This window comes from Electrona antarctica (genome assembly GCF_951216825.1).
Source record: "Electrona antarctica genome assembly, chromosome: 8".
In the NCBI taxonomy this organism is placed as follows: Eukaryota; Metazoa; Chordata; class Actinopteri; order Myctophiformes; family Myctophidae; genus Electrona; species Electrona antarctica.
The window spans coordinates 56,796,182-56,814,472 of NC_136789.1; the positions used below are offsets into that span (position 1 = coordinate 56,796,182).

General features: G+C 41.4%; 1 protein-coding gene across 5 annotated transcripts in view; it reads left to right on the plus strand.

Annotated features, from left to right (window-relative positions):
• The window catches only part of LOC306928416 (kelch-like protein 23), a 375,750-nt gene that overhangs the window by 352,835 nt on the left and 4,624 nt on the right, over window positions 1–18,291 (plus strand). The window contains exons 1-10 of one of the 5 annotated variants that reach the window (XM_079508495.1): window positions 10,202–10,343; window positions 11,404–11,691; window positions 12,195–12,329; window positions 12,672–12,863; window positions 13,074–13,250; window positions 13,996–14,151; window positions 16,065–16,203; window positions 16,815–16,961; window positions 17,757–17,885; window positions 18,031–18,216. In XM_079508495.1, the coding sequence (XP_079364621.1) occupies window positions 11,446–11,691; window positions 12,195–12,329; window positions 12,672–12,863; window positions 13,074–13,250; window positions 13,996–14,151; window positions 16,065–16,203; window positions 16,815–16,961; window positions 17,757–17,885; window positions 18,031–18,216 (1,507 nt within the window). In that variant the 5' untranslated portion in view covers window positions 10,202–10,343; window positions 11,404–11,445. Of the gene's footprint in view, window positions 1–10,201; window positions 10,344–10,540; window positions 10,559–11,403; window positions 11,692–12,194; window positions 12,330–12,671; window positions 12,864–13,073; window positions 13,251–13,995; window positions 14,152–16,064; window positions 16,204–16,814; window positions 16,962–17,756; window positions 17,886–18,030; window positions 18,217–18,291 lie in introns of those variants that run through there. The other 4 variants (XM_079508497.1, XM_079508496.1, XM_079508498.1 and 1 more) reach the window with 4 other exon arrangements.

The window sequence follows — 18,291 nt, forward strand, 5'->3', positions numbered from 1 at the left end:
ATGGTTTTTCGTGCAAAACTAATGCTTGGAATGGATTCAGAATCATGAAAACCCCCTAATTTGACACGCCACAGGCTACTTAAAGTATAATGAAATTTAGAACATTTTGCCATATTGGTTGTCTATGGTGTGTATACAAAAATGGCCATAACTTTTTTCAGCAATGTTTCCGGCAGAGCAGGCCTCTTATTCTGTGGACCTTAATGACCAAATTAATAGAAGAAACACAAATAAAAAGTACGGCATGACATCACATGGGTCGTCTCAAATTTTGGGTGACTGGCTCCCGACTAGGACTGTGGTTCCCAAATGTGGTTCCCAAATTGTGGTGTGCGAGCCACACCACAAGGTTTTATTTTAAATATATTAACATATTATGCCAATTATGAAGTATATGCCGAATATATGCTATGCTGCATGTTAATGCCATATTCAGGTTCATATATGTGGATATATAGGAAATATATGTCTCTCTATAGCTTATGCAATTTAAATTTCCGTGTGATTGATTTCAATCAATCATTGACATTACCCCAGGTGAAGGAGTTTAAGTATCTGGGGGTCTTGTTCACGAGTCAGGGGAGGACAGAGCAGGAGATCAGCCGGAGAATCGGAGCAGGCCGCGGCAGGGGCGGTATTGCAGTCGCTGTACCGCACTGTTGTTGTACTGCTGTACCCCCTTTCCCCCTTACTGTATATGTTTCTTTTCCCTTTTTACCTCCTTACATGATTTCCTGTTTTTTATATAGAAGTGTATATTTGTACGTCTCTAAATGTTCTTGTGAATTGAAAATGGTGGACCCTATAGCTGTTCTAAACAGTGTAATGCTTTATCAGTTGTGTTGTCCATAGTAACAGCCTTTGTATTGAGTTGTGCTTTCATGTGAAATATAACCTGCAAACTCTGTCTCTGTCAAGCTCACTGTCTACCGAGCAATCTTCGTTCCTACTCTCACCTATATGGTCATGAAGTGAAGTGTGCGTCATGACCAAAAAAAACATTCAAGTACTGTTTTTTGTTTGTTTGAACCGAAGCCCTATATTCTGATAATCATTGCTATATACTGTACTGTATAATGCTTTTTCAGTAACAGGGGTCCCCATCTCCCCTTCATATATCATATTGTTCCAGTTACCAATGTTTTCCTTCCTGATTCTTCACTTCCATGCAATATCCTGCAGGAGGTCTGTCTTGGATGAAATTGGATATCCTGAAATTAAAGTGTATTTTTGAGGGGCGCTAGCCCCTCGGCCCCCTCCTATATCCAGCTTTTGGTGTCTGTCCGCAAACTTTGTCCTACACAAACATTAAATGGCCATTGACAATGAATGGAGAATTTTACGTCATAGTGTCAGAGCAAATAGTGTCTATTTTACGTCATGGTGATGTACGATGATAAGAGCGCTCCTCACTTCACACGGATGTGACTTTTCTGTTTACTAAAGAGCTGGAAAAACGGAGATCCCGGCTGCTCATGAACAAAGACGCAATATTTGTCTGTGATATTACTGTTGGAATATGGAGCTATTTAACACTTATTTTAACAAGACAAAGCACTTACAACCTCTTTAAATACGCCAGTGCAGTTTACAGTGCAGTTTAGTTTATTTCTGGTTGTAGGGGTTGCAACTCTGTATGTGAATGTTGTGGAAAGTTTTGGGGTTTGCTCGTCCCATTGTTAATAGACAGGTGAGAATGTGTGTATTGTTTAACCCTGTTGCTGAATGGATGGACCAACCAATTTGCATGTATTCCTTCCAGTAATGTGACATGTGGTGAACGGCCCCAACAGTATTGAGGTGTGGAACATGTAGATACATTTCATGGCCTTTGCATATGTAGTGAGTTGAGCTTTCCTAGACCTGTGATGTGACTCCCCAATCACCCATATTCAGGACAGCTGTGACACCTGGCTGCTGACTGAATAAAGGGGAGCCACACCCGTGGCTGCTGACTGAATAAAGGGGAGCCACACCCGGGCCATCAGAGTAGCTGGCTGGCTTGTTGTGGTTGCCTGGTGGTGTGTCGGGTTTAGGTGCAAGAGACTCATTGATGGACAGGCATTGACAGTGGGAATTTGAGGAGGAGCTCTGTGCCTCTGCTGTTTTTGCCCCTATTATTTTGGTTATTTGTTTTATTTATTTTGGTTGTGCAAACCAGCTGTTTAGTGATTAAATGGTGATTTAATAGTAGTTCCTCAGAACCGTGTACATTTGGCCCCAGCTGTGCCAGTATAGCAGGTGGTTCAGATAGTAGTCCGAGAGGTGGGTTGGTCACGGGTGGTAGGCTGTTTCGTTTAAAACCCCTGCTACCTGGTATGGTATCGTATAATATAGGCCCCTAACTGTCATATTCGTAATCCCTTTTCATATTGATTGGTTTAGTAATGAAGTGATTTTAATTAAATAACCTTTCGTAGCTGATAAATAAATGTGTATAGGCTCTTCTAACCTGATCTTTATTCTGCTGTGAGTTATGAATAAAACAAAACTAATATATTTTGTATAACTGGAAGTTTGGAAACGCACGTCTCTGCATACATTTCTGAGGTGGCTGTGGCTCAGGAGGTATAGCAGGTCGTCCAATGATCCGTGGGACGGTGGTTCAAATCTAAGCTCCTCCTGTCCACATGTCGAAGTGTCCTTGGGCAAGACACTGAAGCCCACATTGCCTCGAATGAGTCGGTCGGTGTTAGCTTGCCAGCGTTGGTGTGTTAATGTGGACAATGCTGGCGTTGACTGTTCACAGCGTCACCTCCCAAAGTATGAATGAATGGACCAAAGTGCTTAGAAAGGAGTGAAAATAAAAATGCAATGCATTAAATCTTCTCTTCGTGATGCAGCACGTACACCTCTGTCTATATCCTTATTGAAAAGTTGCTTTGAACAAAGAAAGACCTTTCCCAGACTTTAAAGACACAGAAATAATCAGACATGTATTAATCGACTTTGGTTTGCTTTGTTTGTGCATATATGTAACTGTTTTTAGCTAGATAGATAATAGATGACCTGAAGTCAAACAGACTTCTAGCATGTCATGTAGACAGCACAATAATTGCATTGTATGTAGTCATAGCACTTCATAGTACATAATGAGTACCACAGACGAATAACAGTAAGTCCACATTATTGATCCATAATATATAAATGAAGTCTGAAATTTGGACTTAGACTGTTTTTCGTCTGTGGTACTTGATGTATAGCATAGTATATAGGTATAGTTTATATGTATAGTGTCATTCTATAGATATGTTCTAGTTACGTTCTTAGCTTACGCATGTTTCATGATAAATGCATTTTATATATGTGATGTATTCCCATGCTTTTGTTCTTGCCTAATGTAAATCGCTCTGGATTAAGAGCGTCTGCTAAATGCCTAAATTGTAAATTGAAGTGAACACACCCAAAAGTTAATTGGTCCGTTATTTTATAAATAATGTCAAGTTTTGTAAAGCTTATTATGTGATTATGATTTAACAAGTTATATATATTAGTAAAGTTCTGAAAATGGAACTATTTTTAAAACTAAACTGGCGCATTCACACATCCCAAGATGAATTGCCTGTGAATGGGTGGGAGACTGGTATAGGCCTAGTTATCCAAATTCAGTTGAGTGTCCCACCACTCTGTTGTTGAATGGCCTACAAGGTGTTTCTTTGTCATCATCACCATTCAGATAAAAGCCATACAGTTAGGCCTTATTCAAATGGTAAACCATGCCCCCCCCCCCCCCCAGGGCCAAATTAGCCATTGGGCCAATGGGGCCATGGCCCAGAGGCCCTCGGCTCTCAGGGGCCCTTCTGGGAAAATGTAAAGCCCTGTAATGGGTTTGAGGCCCTGAAAAAAGCTCCTGGGGACCTTCATTGGCCATTGATTTTGTTAAATTTAGGTAATTTCTTTAATAAAAACACAAAAAACCTCCAAAATTTGGCGCGCACACGCAATAGGGGGGCCCGAAAGAATGTACCGGCCCAGGGGCCCTTGTGGGGTTAATCCGTCCCTGCCCCCCCCCCCCCACACACCCACACGTGTGTGTGTGTGTGTGTGTGTGTGAGAGAAGAAGCCAATCCGTAGCCCTTATTTCCGACAAACCAGACACTGACCAATGGCAGTCCAGAGCTTCAGTTAAGAGAGAAACCCCACTGCTGTCTCAACACACAGAACATTTTGTCTGCTGGAAAACACATCTGTATAGTCTCTTAATCCTTGGATATTCAAAAGCAAATTTACGGTAAGGTAAGTAACTTAATATGGCATTGCATTTGGTGTTATTTAGCTTGGGCGCCATATCATCATAATATTTAGAGCATGCCTTGGGCTGTATCTGTGCAAAATTTGGCGCTTTTAGACAAATTAGCGCAATATCACCATGCATTCTCTCTAGCCTTTTTTTGTAACTTAAAGCTCTTACTATCTGTCTATTAGTGTGTGTGTGTAAAATTTGCCATGGTGGACATTAACATAGGCCATAAAGATGTTGGAATGTTTCCTGTTGGAGTATAGAGTTCTTTAACTATTTTACCCAATGAATGTACCATCAATCCAAATATTACCTGAGTTTTATTTTATTTTAATTTAAATAGTCCTAGCATTGCTTTTTTTGGGGTACAATTTCTTAAACAATCAAGTATAAATGATGTCTAAGCACCACCATTTATGTGTGTTACTGTTACAGATTGTGGGAGACATGGATTCCTATGGTAGCTTTCAGACCAAACAAAGACACAGTCATGCCAGAGTTGCAGAGCACACATGTTTTTGGCAAGACACCGATTTTGACCAGAACAGTGTGTCTTCTTTTGACAGTGAGATTGTTAGGAATCCTAATGAAGAGTCTGAGTCACAGGCCGTTCACAGTGAAAGTGACCAAGAATCAGATTTTGAGATCTATGACTCCAATGAAGAAAACGATGACCAGGCTGAATCAGAGTTTGCTGTTGAAGTATTGGATCCCTGTAGTGAGACTAAATCAAAATTGACCGATTGGTCGGCAGGTCACAATATTTCTCAGAGGGCCTTGTCCGAACTGTTGCATGTTTTAGTGCAGTGTGGCCTGGACGCACCCAAAGATACACAGAGGGACGGAGTGAGCCACCCGAGTGCGAGCAGTCCCAGTGGCCCTCAATGCATGTGTGAAACAAGGCTCAAAATAATTCTAGGTCTCCTGGAGAAGAATGGCGAAACCCTGCGACTACAAGGTGTAATGTTAAACCGGCTGCTGAAGCAGCAGCGAGGGGCACAGAAACAGGATGGGCCGTTGCTGGAGCCACCCGTAGGTGCGGTCTTCCCACTGAACACGAGCGACGATGTCCATTCCATGAACGAGAAGCTTCGTGACTCGGTGTTCATGTCTGCAGTTGTAAGTTTGAATCTGTTATTCACATTGGAAAATGTGCTTGTATTGTATTATTTGTGGGGGAAATGGAGCTAGTGCGGGCAGCGACAAGACATGTACGTCTGGTGCTGTGGTATTACTGGGTGAAGGTGACAGAGGGCTGAAGTGCCATTTTGGAGGAGGGTGGTCTTGGGAAAGCATAGCAGGGTAAACGAATTGATTCAAATGCTGTAGAACAGAGTTATAGAACACCGTAGGTGCAAAAGTGGGTTAACGATAGAATGACAACTGATATCTTGGCTGTTTCACTGAATGTGGCTTTTCCTTCCTGTAACTTTTACCATACACCCACCCAGGTTGCCATGGTTGGAGACAAAGGAGGTAGTTCACTCACTACTTCACTGGATGATGCTACCAGACGAATGATGGCGTTTCTCCTCTCACAGGAATTGGCACACCAGTACAACCTTTTTGGACATCAAGGCAAGAGGAGTTTCCGAGACCTGCGTCTTTTTGATGTTGTATACGGTAAATATGAGTTTTACATTGCTCAATGCAACTTTTCCTTTATCTGACTTAAGATAAAGTATAGTATAATGTTAGTAAAAATGTTGCGGTTTGAAAGCTGAAGTCAAAAGGCCCAATTGAAATACACCACTTTAGTGACACACTCAAATCCTCTACGGTTGTGGGCGCGGCTTCAGTTCAGGTGGCTTAATGTCTTAACTGGTGGGTGTGGCCACATAGAAACGTCATTTTAACACTTTCTGTAGGCCTACACTTTTCTGGAGAAAATCTTCCTCCTAGTATAATCATAATACCTGATTATCATGTTTTAGGGGTGGGTGGATGACGGCATTACATCTTTAATTGGCAAAACATTTGATATGCACATGCATGTAGCCCAGGGCATGTGCTCTAATGATTTAGCTATAGAGTGTCGCAGTCCCGCCCCGGCCTACCAGGGCCCAGGAAATGATTCTCTGTTCATTTTCCTCATAGACATTTCAAAAAGTATTTATTTAAAGACCTTTTAAGCCTTGTACAAAGTCAACTCTTGTCAAAACACAATATTTTGGACCATACAAATAATTACAAAGAAGAGAAACCTTCAGTTTTTTTCTTCTTTCCAATTATTTGTTCGGCCCAAAACATTGTGTTTGTTGTCATGATTTGTCACAACTCGAGTTGGCTTTGTCCGCGGTGTAACCGTCTTTAAATAAATACTTTTTGAAATGTCTATGTGAAAAATGCATTGGGAATTATTTCCTGGGCCTGGCGTCGTCATGAAAGGGGACGACACCATCTTGGGGACTGCAACGCTCTATATGGCCACCATTGACAACCTATAGGCCTATAAGGCAACATTTTCTAAATGTAATTATGCTTTAAGTACCATATCTTTCGCCGTAGTCTGAAAACCCACCTTTTCAGACGCCACCATGGCCCGTAGCACTTGCCCTATAGGCCCTTAGATAGCACTTTATGTAGACTTCGATAGCATTTTAAACAGACTTATAGCATGTTACGTAGACAGCACTAGAATTGCAGTCTACGTAACATGTAGACTGCAACCCCAAAGGTCTACCCCCGAAGGTCGCCCGCTCGGGATCCATATAATCCTAATCATAATAATTAGAGCGTGCCCTGGGCTACATCTGTGCAAAATTTGGCGCTTTTAGACAAATTAGCGCAATATCACCATTCTCTCTCCTATTTATTTTAGGGGCACTAAAGAACAATGCCGTCACTCAAGGCATCGACGAGAAGGATGCAGAGCAGGCTCTCTCCAAGTGGTTCAGGGGAGCTCGCGATAGAGGTCTGCCAGGCTCAGCTGTCACCGCCGGGGATTACAATGGAAAGGCTGAAGAGACACACAATAGTTATACAGGGTTCTTTTTTTCCCTTCTTTTAAGTCTTATTTTATTTTACATCTTGTCATCTGTGGTGGACAAGTGATCGTTTTATGTAGCCTATAGGCTACATGCATAATGTATGCGTGCACGATTACTGATAAATAAAAGGTGTGCCTTCTGTTCTTGCAGATTTGGTGCACACTGCTGCTAAATAGATTACCGTTCTTAAGGGGTGTATCATATCAGACCTGCCGTCGTCCCATCAATACTTTAACATTATTTTTCATCATATCATGTTTTTCTTCATTATCTTATTATATTGTCTCAGGTTTATTCTTTTATATTTTTTACATTTAGTTGTTACCTGGATAATGTACAAGCGATTATTGATGTGCGGGATATAGTACAGCTGCATATTTGCTGATAAAGTATCTTCTGCTCTAGCACATTTGACATTTTGCTGTGCATACATTTCCTTTCTTAATGGTTAATGTGGTTAAACGCTAACGTGACATGGATGCGTTCCAGGTCTCAATGGATTAAGAGGTTTATCAGAGCTGCAGTCCCAAGTTTCTCAGTAGGCTACTTTATCTTTATTTCTTTTTTTCCCTTTAAGATATTTTTGGGGCTTTTTTTGCCTTTATTGATAGATCACAGTAGGTAGACAGGAAACGGGGAGAGAGATCGCGGTTAGACACACATCAAAGTTCGGGATCGAACCTGCGACACACTGTCATGCGGGCTTACCAGCCAAGGTGCCTAGACCGCTAAGCCGGCCCAGGCCCTTTATTTCTATTTTGGTATCTATTATTTTTTGTAGTTTTTTAACGTTTTTATTATGTTGTTACATCTTGTTTTGTTCTGTGAACACATTCCACCAACATTTCACTTGACTGTAGCTTTCCAATAAAATATTTCTTATTATTAAACCTTATTGTCTACTATTGTATTTGTATTACCTCTGTAAAACTTACACTTACACATGCAAAACTGTATTTTAATTTAGGTGATTGTTGTACAAGAGTTCACTGTTTGACTAAATAAATATAACTATTGGATTGAATAAATATAGCCTATATTTAGCATAAATGTATAGAGCATTTATATTTAAGCATATAGTGTCACGGTTCGGTCTCGTTTAATTCAGTCCCTGTAAGCACGAGGCATAATGAATGATTTGCCAACTAGATTTGCAGAGAATGGAATGAAATAGACCCCCATAGAAACAAAGCTCACAGGTGGATGCTGCCTTACCTCATAGAGCAGAGGTGTGATTTTCTTCAACTTTTCCAATTTGTTTGTGTGTTTTTTGGGGCTCTCCTTTTGGGTCTTATCCCCAAAAATACCCCATTTTGAACAATCATCCATCCATCCATCCATCCATCTTCAACCGCTTATCCGTAGTCGGGTCGCGGGGGCAACAACTCCACCAGAGAGCTCCGCAGACTTCCCTCTCCGCAGACTTCCTCCTGGGGGATCCCGAGACGTTCCAAGGCCAGTGAGTCGATGTAATCCTTCCATCTGCACCTTGGTCTGCCCTGGGGAGGTCTCTGTTTAGGATGCCTCTCGGCTGTCTCCCTAGGGCCTAGGGAGACAGCCGAGAGGCATCCTAAACAGATGCCCGAACCTGGCTCCTTTCCAGGTGAAGGAGCAGCGGCTCTACTCTCTCCCGTGTGACTGAACTTCTCACCCTATCTCTAAGGTACTGTAGATGCCAGCCACCCGTCGGAGAAAACTCATGAACAATCAGGCTTTCTATATTTGGGTTTTCATGTTTTTATTTTGGTCTCAGAACAGGCCAACTGATAAATAGAATATCTAAACGTGTGAATCTTTTTACAATTACGTTATTTTTCAGAAAGGAAGCCATTGAGGGTTCAAATGGGTCGTAATGCTTCCAACTCGAGTAGAATTATTAATGTTTTGTACAAGTGTCCCTGACAAAGAAAATATATGATGTGGAGACAATAAAGACTATTATTATCATTATTATTGAAGGTGGTAACAGTCTGGGTTTGAATCTAGTTAGCATTAATGAGGATTTAGTTGACACAATTAAATAAAATGGCGATAGTATTCCGTGTGGGGCAGACGGCCTGTCACAGCCAGATTTGGGAGAGCAGCAGCTTTGTTTTTGCGAGGAAAGCGGTAAAATGAGACTTTCGTGGTTGTTTTCGTCTCAGATTTAGTCCGACGGAGCGTCACAGTATAACTCTATGGGGACACAAAAGCGACACAAAAGTAGGACCCGGAAGTATCTCTGGAGGGGGCGCTCACGTCATGGCTAAAATACTGAATGGAAGTTGCTCAGTGGCGTGTTGAAGCACCCGGAAGAACCCTCTACTTCCGCATTTGAGTTGACCACCAAATTTTGGTGGTCAAGAAGTGCAAACGTGCGCTCAATGTTAAACCCCAGCTGCACAGGTTTCCTCGTCATAAATCCACGGGTCCGCCTGCAGTTCACGCTCTAACCAGTAGGGCCTAGTGCTTCAACATTGGAGAGCCACACTGGGGGCTTGGTATTGCATCTTTGGAGACTGGGAGGGGGTGGCCGGGTCTTATTATAATGAGTCAAAAGATGTGGGAGGGGAGTAGCGGGGCTGTGGGTGTGGCGGAGAAAATAATTTGCATACACAGCGCCCCCACCACATCAGGACATTGTGTTACTGCAGTTAAAACTGCTTTAGAAGCCAGACAGAAATTACATGGTTATATCAGAGTGGTGATTTAGGCTCAAACCATCAGAAACACGTCTGAGGGACATAAACAATATGATATTAAATATTAAAATAGTTTGCATGTTGTAGTCCTTTTAACCATAGCAGAGTCTCTATTTTCTAGTTTCATTTTTTTGTTTTCTTTTTTAACAGTGCACCGGCATCATTATATTATGTGTTCATTAAACATAAATGTGCAAACCATGGCTGACCATTTCTTTCTTCTCCTTCTAAAGAGAGACATGGCTTATTATTATAAGCAGACATGGCAACACTGGTAGTATGTGATTGTGGAAAGCCTGGTGACGCTAGGTTATGGAGCTCCCTACCTGGCCATAATCAACTTCATTGAAAGCACATGCATGCATGCTGCAGTAGCAGTGTTGTGGTACTTGAAGAAGTACTTAATTCAGTGATTTCTCATCTATTTAGCAGGTGAGGTGGTTATACTGGGAATGCATATGCTGTGGGAAATGTATTATGGGATTATGTATGTTTGTGTTGTGCCTTGTGTGGAGTGAGTTAGCAGTTAAGTTAGCATTTAGCTTGGGGCCTGTTTCTACTAGCTGCAGGCAGCAGGGTTAGAAGCCATGATGAGTGATGCATATTTAGCTACTAAGTTCGTTTGGAGTGAGCTGCCTCATATTAAAGTTGGTATCTTTGACGTTATATATTTTGTCATTTAGGCTACTTGCATGAGAGGGGGAGCGCAGGGGGTGGGGTTAGTTGCTTTAGCAGACAGAGCGGTCCAAATGGACTTAAGAGGTTTTGTTCCAAAGCACTTTTTAATACTTTTCATTGGTTCCATTTTTTTAGAACCAACACACGACGTACAGGCCGGGTGTTCAATAGCATTGATTTATGAAGCAAATCAATAATCATAAAAAACCCCAAAATGGGAGTTACGTGGTTCGACTGTAGCCTATGTTATGCTATGTGATGGGTTATGAATATGATTATGTGATGTTGTGAAATTATGCAATGTTATGTAATATGTGTCATAGTTTGTGCTATAGGCCTACATAAAAGGAATAGTTTTGAAGTTGACAACTGATGTGACTTATTTTAAGGTGAATGTTTGTACTGTGACTATATTGAATATTGTGCAACTGTTATTGGGGTTTGGGGATTTTTTTATTTTACAGTCCGTACCTTCTGCATTCTCACATATTTTTCATTACATAAAAACAGTAAATGAAATGTGTAGCACCAGTTGGAACCAGCAGCGATTCATTCTTGGTCCTGCTAAATATATTTAAACTAGCTGCTGTGTGAAATGGGACATTCTGCACAATGACTACTTTTACTTTTGGCCCCTCTAAATATATTTTCATTGAATGAACAAGGATGTTTTACTTGTAAAAAAAAAACTGAATATTTTATTTCCACAATATGGTATTGTTACTTTTACATCCAAGTACTAATTAATTATGTAATTTCTCTCCATGGGCTTTCTTAGAAATGATCGCTGACCATTTCATCCCTTTCCCTATAGTCCGTCCTATAGGTTGGTGTAAAGAGAGAGAGAGAGAGAGTCATGGCTGAAATGATTCCAGCTGATGGCACTTTGGCTCCCTGTCCTATGGATGCCTCCAGGGTCCCTCCATCCTCGGTGGAGAGTGACCGCTTTGTGTTCACGGAGAAGACGCATCCCAACCAGATGTTGGAGAAGCTCAACAAGCTCCGTCTACACAACACTTTGTGTGATGTGATCCTGTGCTCTGGAGGAAAGCACTTCCCCTGTCATCGTACCGTACTGGCCTCCTTCAGCTCTTACTTTGAGGTTAAACGCACGTCCTCAACTTTACATCATGTTACCGACCGTCAGTGTTGATTTCGTCGACTAAAACTAAGACGGAAAACGACTACGAAAACGTTGACTGCCTTTTTTCACTGACAACTAAATGAAAACTAAGCTATGATGACTAAAACTAAGACTAAATATACTGACAATTTCGTCGACAAATAAAAACTACTATTACTACTACTACTATTTTCAGCAAGTGTAAAAACAGTCATTACGACGGCATCAAAGCCCGCCAAAATACATTTTAGTCGACTAAATCAACTGTAGATTTAGTTGACTAAAATCTTATGATATTTAGTCGACTAAAACTAGACTAACACTAAAACATTCCAGGTGACTAAAATCTGACTGAAACTAAATAAACTATTGAATAGACTATGACTAAAATCAAAATGTGCTGCCAAAAACAACACTGGTTACTGTACCATTCTGCCAATATTGCCAGTAAGCCAATATTTCACCTTTTTGAACCTGAACAGGCGATGTTTACAACTGGCATGATGGAGTCCAGGCAGGAGAAGGTTGACATGAGTGCTGTAGAACCTCAGGAGATTGACCTGTTGGTGGGATATGCCTACACTTCACAGGTGGTCATCTCCTCAGAAAGTGTACAGGTAATAATGGATTATCGTACACCTTATTCATTGTGTCCATTGTCTTCATTGACATTATGACTAGGACTGTCCCGATCATGAACTTGTAGTTGACGATTCATTGTCATACAGTAATTGTGATTAAGATTTAGATGTGATTTTGTAATTGGACATTGGAACATATAAATATGCGTTAAGGCTTAAGTCAAGAGAACACACATTGAACAGGTCAAATTTGACATGACTGAAATATACAAAGAAATGTCAATGACCAGTACTGATAATCAAAATAATGTATTAGCCAAAACAGACCATATATTTAACAGTTTCATCCTTTAAAAAAAATAAAAAATAATAATATAGGCCCTGCTAGCAGCCGCAAACCTGCTGGGTGTCACAGCTGTTGAAGAGGCCTGCTGTCATTACATGGAGCGGCACATGGACGTAAAGAACTGTGTAAGAATTCACTGCTTTGGTGAGCTGCAGTCCTGTAACATGTTGATGAAACTCAGCATGGACTACATCCTGGAACACTTCGGTGTCGTCTACCAACAGGTCAGGCATTGAAGGTTGCATACGTACATTTTAAAGATCGATATTACATTATTTGACTATGAATATTAACTAGCTACTGTCACCTGTCGTCATTGTCATTCTCACCTGTCACTAGTGAGCACTTGAGAGGAGAAAAGGTTACTTCAGGAAGCATTGGGAACAGAATGGCAACTGATGTATCATCTAATCTCCTGTATTTCATGCCAATAGGAAGAGTTCCTCTCTCTCTCAGAAGACAAAATGACAGAGATTCTTGCCAAGGAGCGTCACATGGACGTAAAGAACTGTGTAGGAATTCACAGCTTTGCTGAGCAGCACTCCTGTAAGCTGTTGATGAAACACAGCATGGACTACATTCTGGAACGCTTCAGTGTCGTCTACCATCAGGTCAGACACCGAGCAATGCATATACCGTACCGTAGAGACAGATTGATTACATGTGTCTGGCTCCCCCCCCCCCCCCCCCCCCTTCATTAACGACATCTGTGTCTGCAATAAGGCAGCTTATGTGTCCAGAATTTCAACAACATTCAACGTGGTGTCCTTGTTTTTTCATAATTCAAATCTACATATTATGTCAAAATATCATTAAGTAATCGGCGGGCTATGACTCCAAGTTGTATTAACCCATTTAGGCCTGACGTCGACATTTTAAAAATGTCTATTTTCTGAAAAAACTCATGTTTCTATCAGTGGTTCTCAATATTTCATGTCAAGGACGCCGAAAATTATATGTATTTGGCCGCCGACTCCCATCTGAAAATATGTTTTTCCAGGAACCCTCCCAGAAGCAAAGCTTTGAGTTAAAAATGTTCGCTCTGAAAGAATATATATTCAAAGTTTTGTGCTACATTTTCACGATTTTTCAAAAATAGCAGATCTACAAGTTCATAGTGCGCCACTCGGTGGCGCGCTATGAGCTTGTAGATCCGCTTTTTCAATAGCTAAAGCATAACATAATGCTAACACCAAAAGGGGTTCCCGCCCACAATGGGTTAATACTATGCAAACTGTCATCACAACAACTTGGTCACTGTGCAGTGAGCATGTGTTAGGAGGAGAAAACTACGAGAGCACAGACTGGTAATAAATAATGTATATTCTAATCTACTGTATTTGTTTATGCCAATAGGAAGAGTACCTCTCTCTCTCTGTGGACAAACTGACGGACGTTCTTGCCAGTGATGATCTCAATGTGTCCAAGGAGGAGGCGGTGCTTGAGGCTGCCATGTTGTGGTTGAACCATCCCCCTTTCACTGGTGACCGACGATGTAGGAGCTTTGATCAGGTCAGTTCCTTCTCAGTGTGTCTACTGATTAACATCACTTAGGTGACATTCACACTAGAAAGCTTTGCTGCGATTAAAATCCTGCTGCGCATTGTCAGAAAGTGCACTTCGTTTGGCAGGTGTGAAGGCTCATTTGAATCCTAATGCGTATCAAAGAACCACATTCTACTCCGAGCAAAAACGGGGGTTTCGTTTCGCTTCCAATCGCACTTGATTACGATTCGGTGCAGGTGTGAATGCAATCCGCAGTAAATAAAGGAAATGAAGCAAACAATGTGGCGGGTGAGGAGCTGAACACAGTTGGAGACGGAGAAGGCATATTTTACGCAGCGCAAAGATGTCCCGTTACCGTGGATAGACGTGGTCGAATGAGGATACTGAAGCCCTGATCGAAATTGCTTAAGGAAACACATAAAAACACTGCAGTGTATTATAGCCTACACTACAGAATATTCTGTCTGTGCGTGCCGTAAACATGGCGTGCTGTCACTGTGTGACTGGTGAGTAGGGACTTTCATCTCAATAAACTTGTAAACATTTTGCGCTGCTGTTGCTGCACTTATATCAGTGCGCTCAGCGCTGTTCTACTTCCTTCCATGCCCAAAAGAACAGTGCGTGGCTGCGTGCGGGGAGAGAGAGAGAGAGGGGTCCAGTCCCAGACGGCACGACACATGCACGTTATGAGTATAATTTTGATCACCATATATTTCACTGTGTAGGCTATAGTTTATGAATGGAACACATTGATAAAGGTCCCCCCCTGCTGCGTTTCCAATAGCTGCGGATGACAGTGTGAAGGCAAACCGCAGCAAATTAAATATGCAAGAAGTCCCAATTCTCCTCCCATTCGCATCGAGTCTACCGAAGTATTAGGTGGGAATGTGACCTTACACAACCTTTTAAAGGTAGAGTAAGTGACATTGTTTTTGGTCAACGCTACATTCTGATGGTAACATCAGAATATAGTGAGTTAACCTTTTAACAAAATGCATTTTGACCCCTGTTCAACAGGGGTCCCCTCTTTAATAGGCATGTAATGATTCACTCAACTCACGATACGATTCGTATCACGATATGAGGTTCACAATACGATTATTCACGATATTTTAAACAACAAATATTTTCCAGAAAAAATGCCGTTTATTTTAATTTTATATAATTTATTATATATATATCCCCCCCAAGCTTTCTTCACATTTTTTATTTAACTACATTGCAAAAGAAATAGCATTACTTTTGACAGTGCAGAATGTAAAAGAAATAGCATTACTTTTGACAGTGCAGAATGTAAAAGAAATAGCATTACTTTTGACAGTGCAGAAACATCCTTGCTCATCCTTGATGAGCATCAACGACCATCACCTGGGCACAGACACACACAGCTCCCCTCTACAGTGCTCTACTACTGAAAGTGACTTCTCTCCAAAAGCACTTGAATATGATGGAATATGACTAAAGCTCACATTTCACATCACACACCATAATTCACTAGTCCCCCTATAAAAAAAGTTAAATCGATTTTTTTATTTCAATAAATCGATTCATATCATCAGGATTAATATCGACATATATCGATATACAATATATCGTTACATGCCTACTCTTTAATAAACAAAATATATTTTCAGGTAGGTGACACAATTATATCCATTCCTTATAGGTAATATCCTGACTGCGTTCTCTATCCAGATTGGATACAATTGGTATCCTGACCTCAAAATGCATTTTCTGTTTAATAGAAAGCTGGAGAGAAATGGAGACTCCTGTTACTGAACACTAGTCTACAATGAGTACTATCATAATATAGAGCTTTTAAACACTTATTTTAACCCAAAAAACCCACTTACCCTACCTTTTTAAATGTTGCAGTTAGAGGGACTAGTAAATAATGAGTGTTCTGTTTGTTCTTCAAGGTGATAGAGCATGTCCGTCTGGCTTTCATCAACCCCACCTATATTGAGGTGACTGCATTTCTGGGTGATTATGAATCCGAGGTCTGCCAGAGGCTCATCTCTAAGGCCAACCACAGACCACGCAGGTCCACACTCACAGGTACACTGCCATGCTTGTTGTAATGTAACCCATGCTGGAGGATTTCCAGTTCAGAGACAAATTAATTATTCAAATGTGAGAACATACCTTGCAATAAAAAAGAGTTCAGTTAGCCATTTGAGCCTCATAATCATTATTGAATCGTTATTTGTTTTACAATTCGAGCTTTGATTTAGAATGTTGCGCTTGGATTTATTCTGACTTCACTATGACTTTTCAAGTGTTATTGATTGATTTATTAACAGTACAACTCAATACAAAAACTGTTAACTGTGAGTGGACGACACCATAAAGCATTACACTTGTTTACAATAGGGCCCACCATTTTCAATTCATCAAAACATTCAGAGACACAAATATACACAACTATATAGTCAAAACAGGAAATCATCATAGGAGGTACAAAGGGAAAAGAAACATACAGTGAGGGGGGATTCAGATTTTACGGGGGCCAGTTTCGAATTGTAGCCGTCCGTAGGTGCCCTTTATACATGGTACACAATTACACTTTGAGTGTTACACCTCTGACTGTTGATGTGTGCGATCATAAAACATTCCACATGCTCATTATGTTTCTCTACTGACTTCTGTGTTTGTCTTCTTCTGTACAGACTCGCGTGAAGTGATCCTGATGTTGGGGGGATGGGATGGTGAGAAGCCATGTTGCAGCATTCAGACCCTTGATCCCTTGGCCGATCAGTGGAAGACTCTGGGATCTCTGCCGTTTGCTGTATGGAGTCCTGGTCTGGTGGCTTCAGGTGAGAAGTGCCTTCAGATCAACTGGAGTAGAAGTCAACCATCTTAAGATATAGTTTTCCCCCTGAATTGAACGGTAGCAATATTAACACTGAAGCACCAAATGCAATGGTTGAATGTGTGATGGTTCATTTCTGAAGCTTTTCAAACTGTCATTCAATACTGGATGTATATAAGCATGCTGCCACACTTAGATTGGTTTTACAGACTCCAGAACCTGGTTTTACTGTCATCATGAATAAAACAAGGGGCAGCGTTGCACAGAAACCCCAAACCACTACAGCCAGGGATGAATGTGTGAACGTGATTGGCAGGCAGTAGCCCCTTCTCCTCAAAACAACATGATAGTGGGAGCAGTGAAATTATTATTTTGAATTACTGATAGCTCAGTGACATGTTAATACAAAATAATTATATTTACCAGGATTTAATGCAATTAAGTCTTAAATTGCATTCATAATGGTCTTAAAAGGTATTACAAATGCTTTCATTAAACTGGCAGACAACCCGCAGGAAGCAAAGCAAAGCAAAGTTCTTTGTTTACCCAGGGTGAATGGACTAAGCTCGAGATGCTTGTTTACAGCCAGACCCTGCTCATAGAACATTTCATGGTAGGGGTTCAATGCCTTGCTCAAGGGCACTTCAGCGGTGGTAATTTTAGCGTGCCGGTCCGGGGATTCGAACTGGCGACCTTCCGATAACAAGACCGCTCCGCAAACCGTTCGGCCACCGCTGCCCCTATAACCCTATAACTATAACCCAAGTCATAACTAAATATAAATCTTCTCTCACCATAGGCTCTATGTTGTATTTGGCTGGAGGAAAGTTGATGGATGGTTCAGTCAGTAGAGATATGTGGCGTTATGACACTTCCTGTGGCACATGGTTGAAGCTGGCTCCCATGAATGAGGCGCGCTGGAACTTTGGTAAGACCGTCGAACTACTCTCCCTTTTTCGAATAACCACTATTGGGTTGTTGCCTTGGATACCCGAGGAGAAGCCACGGTCCTCAGTTCAGTTCTGATCGCTTTATTTCTTTGTCCTTGCCCAACCCACATGGTCCATACTTAGGCCTGGTGATGCTGGGCGGCTCCATGTTTGCAGTGGGGGGCTTTAGGGGCCAGTTGGACAAGTGGAAATCAGTAGATCGCTACGACCCAAACTCGGACACCTGGCAGCTTGTGGACTCTGTGGGTCTGCCAGACCGTTGGGACGGCTCTGCTGTGGTGGCAGTAGATGGACTGATCTATGCTGTCGGTATGGAACATTGCAGATCTACAAGCTCATAGTGTGGCACCGAGTGCCGCGCTTCAAGCTTGTAGATCTGCTATT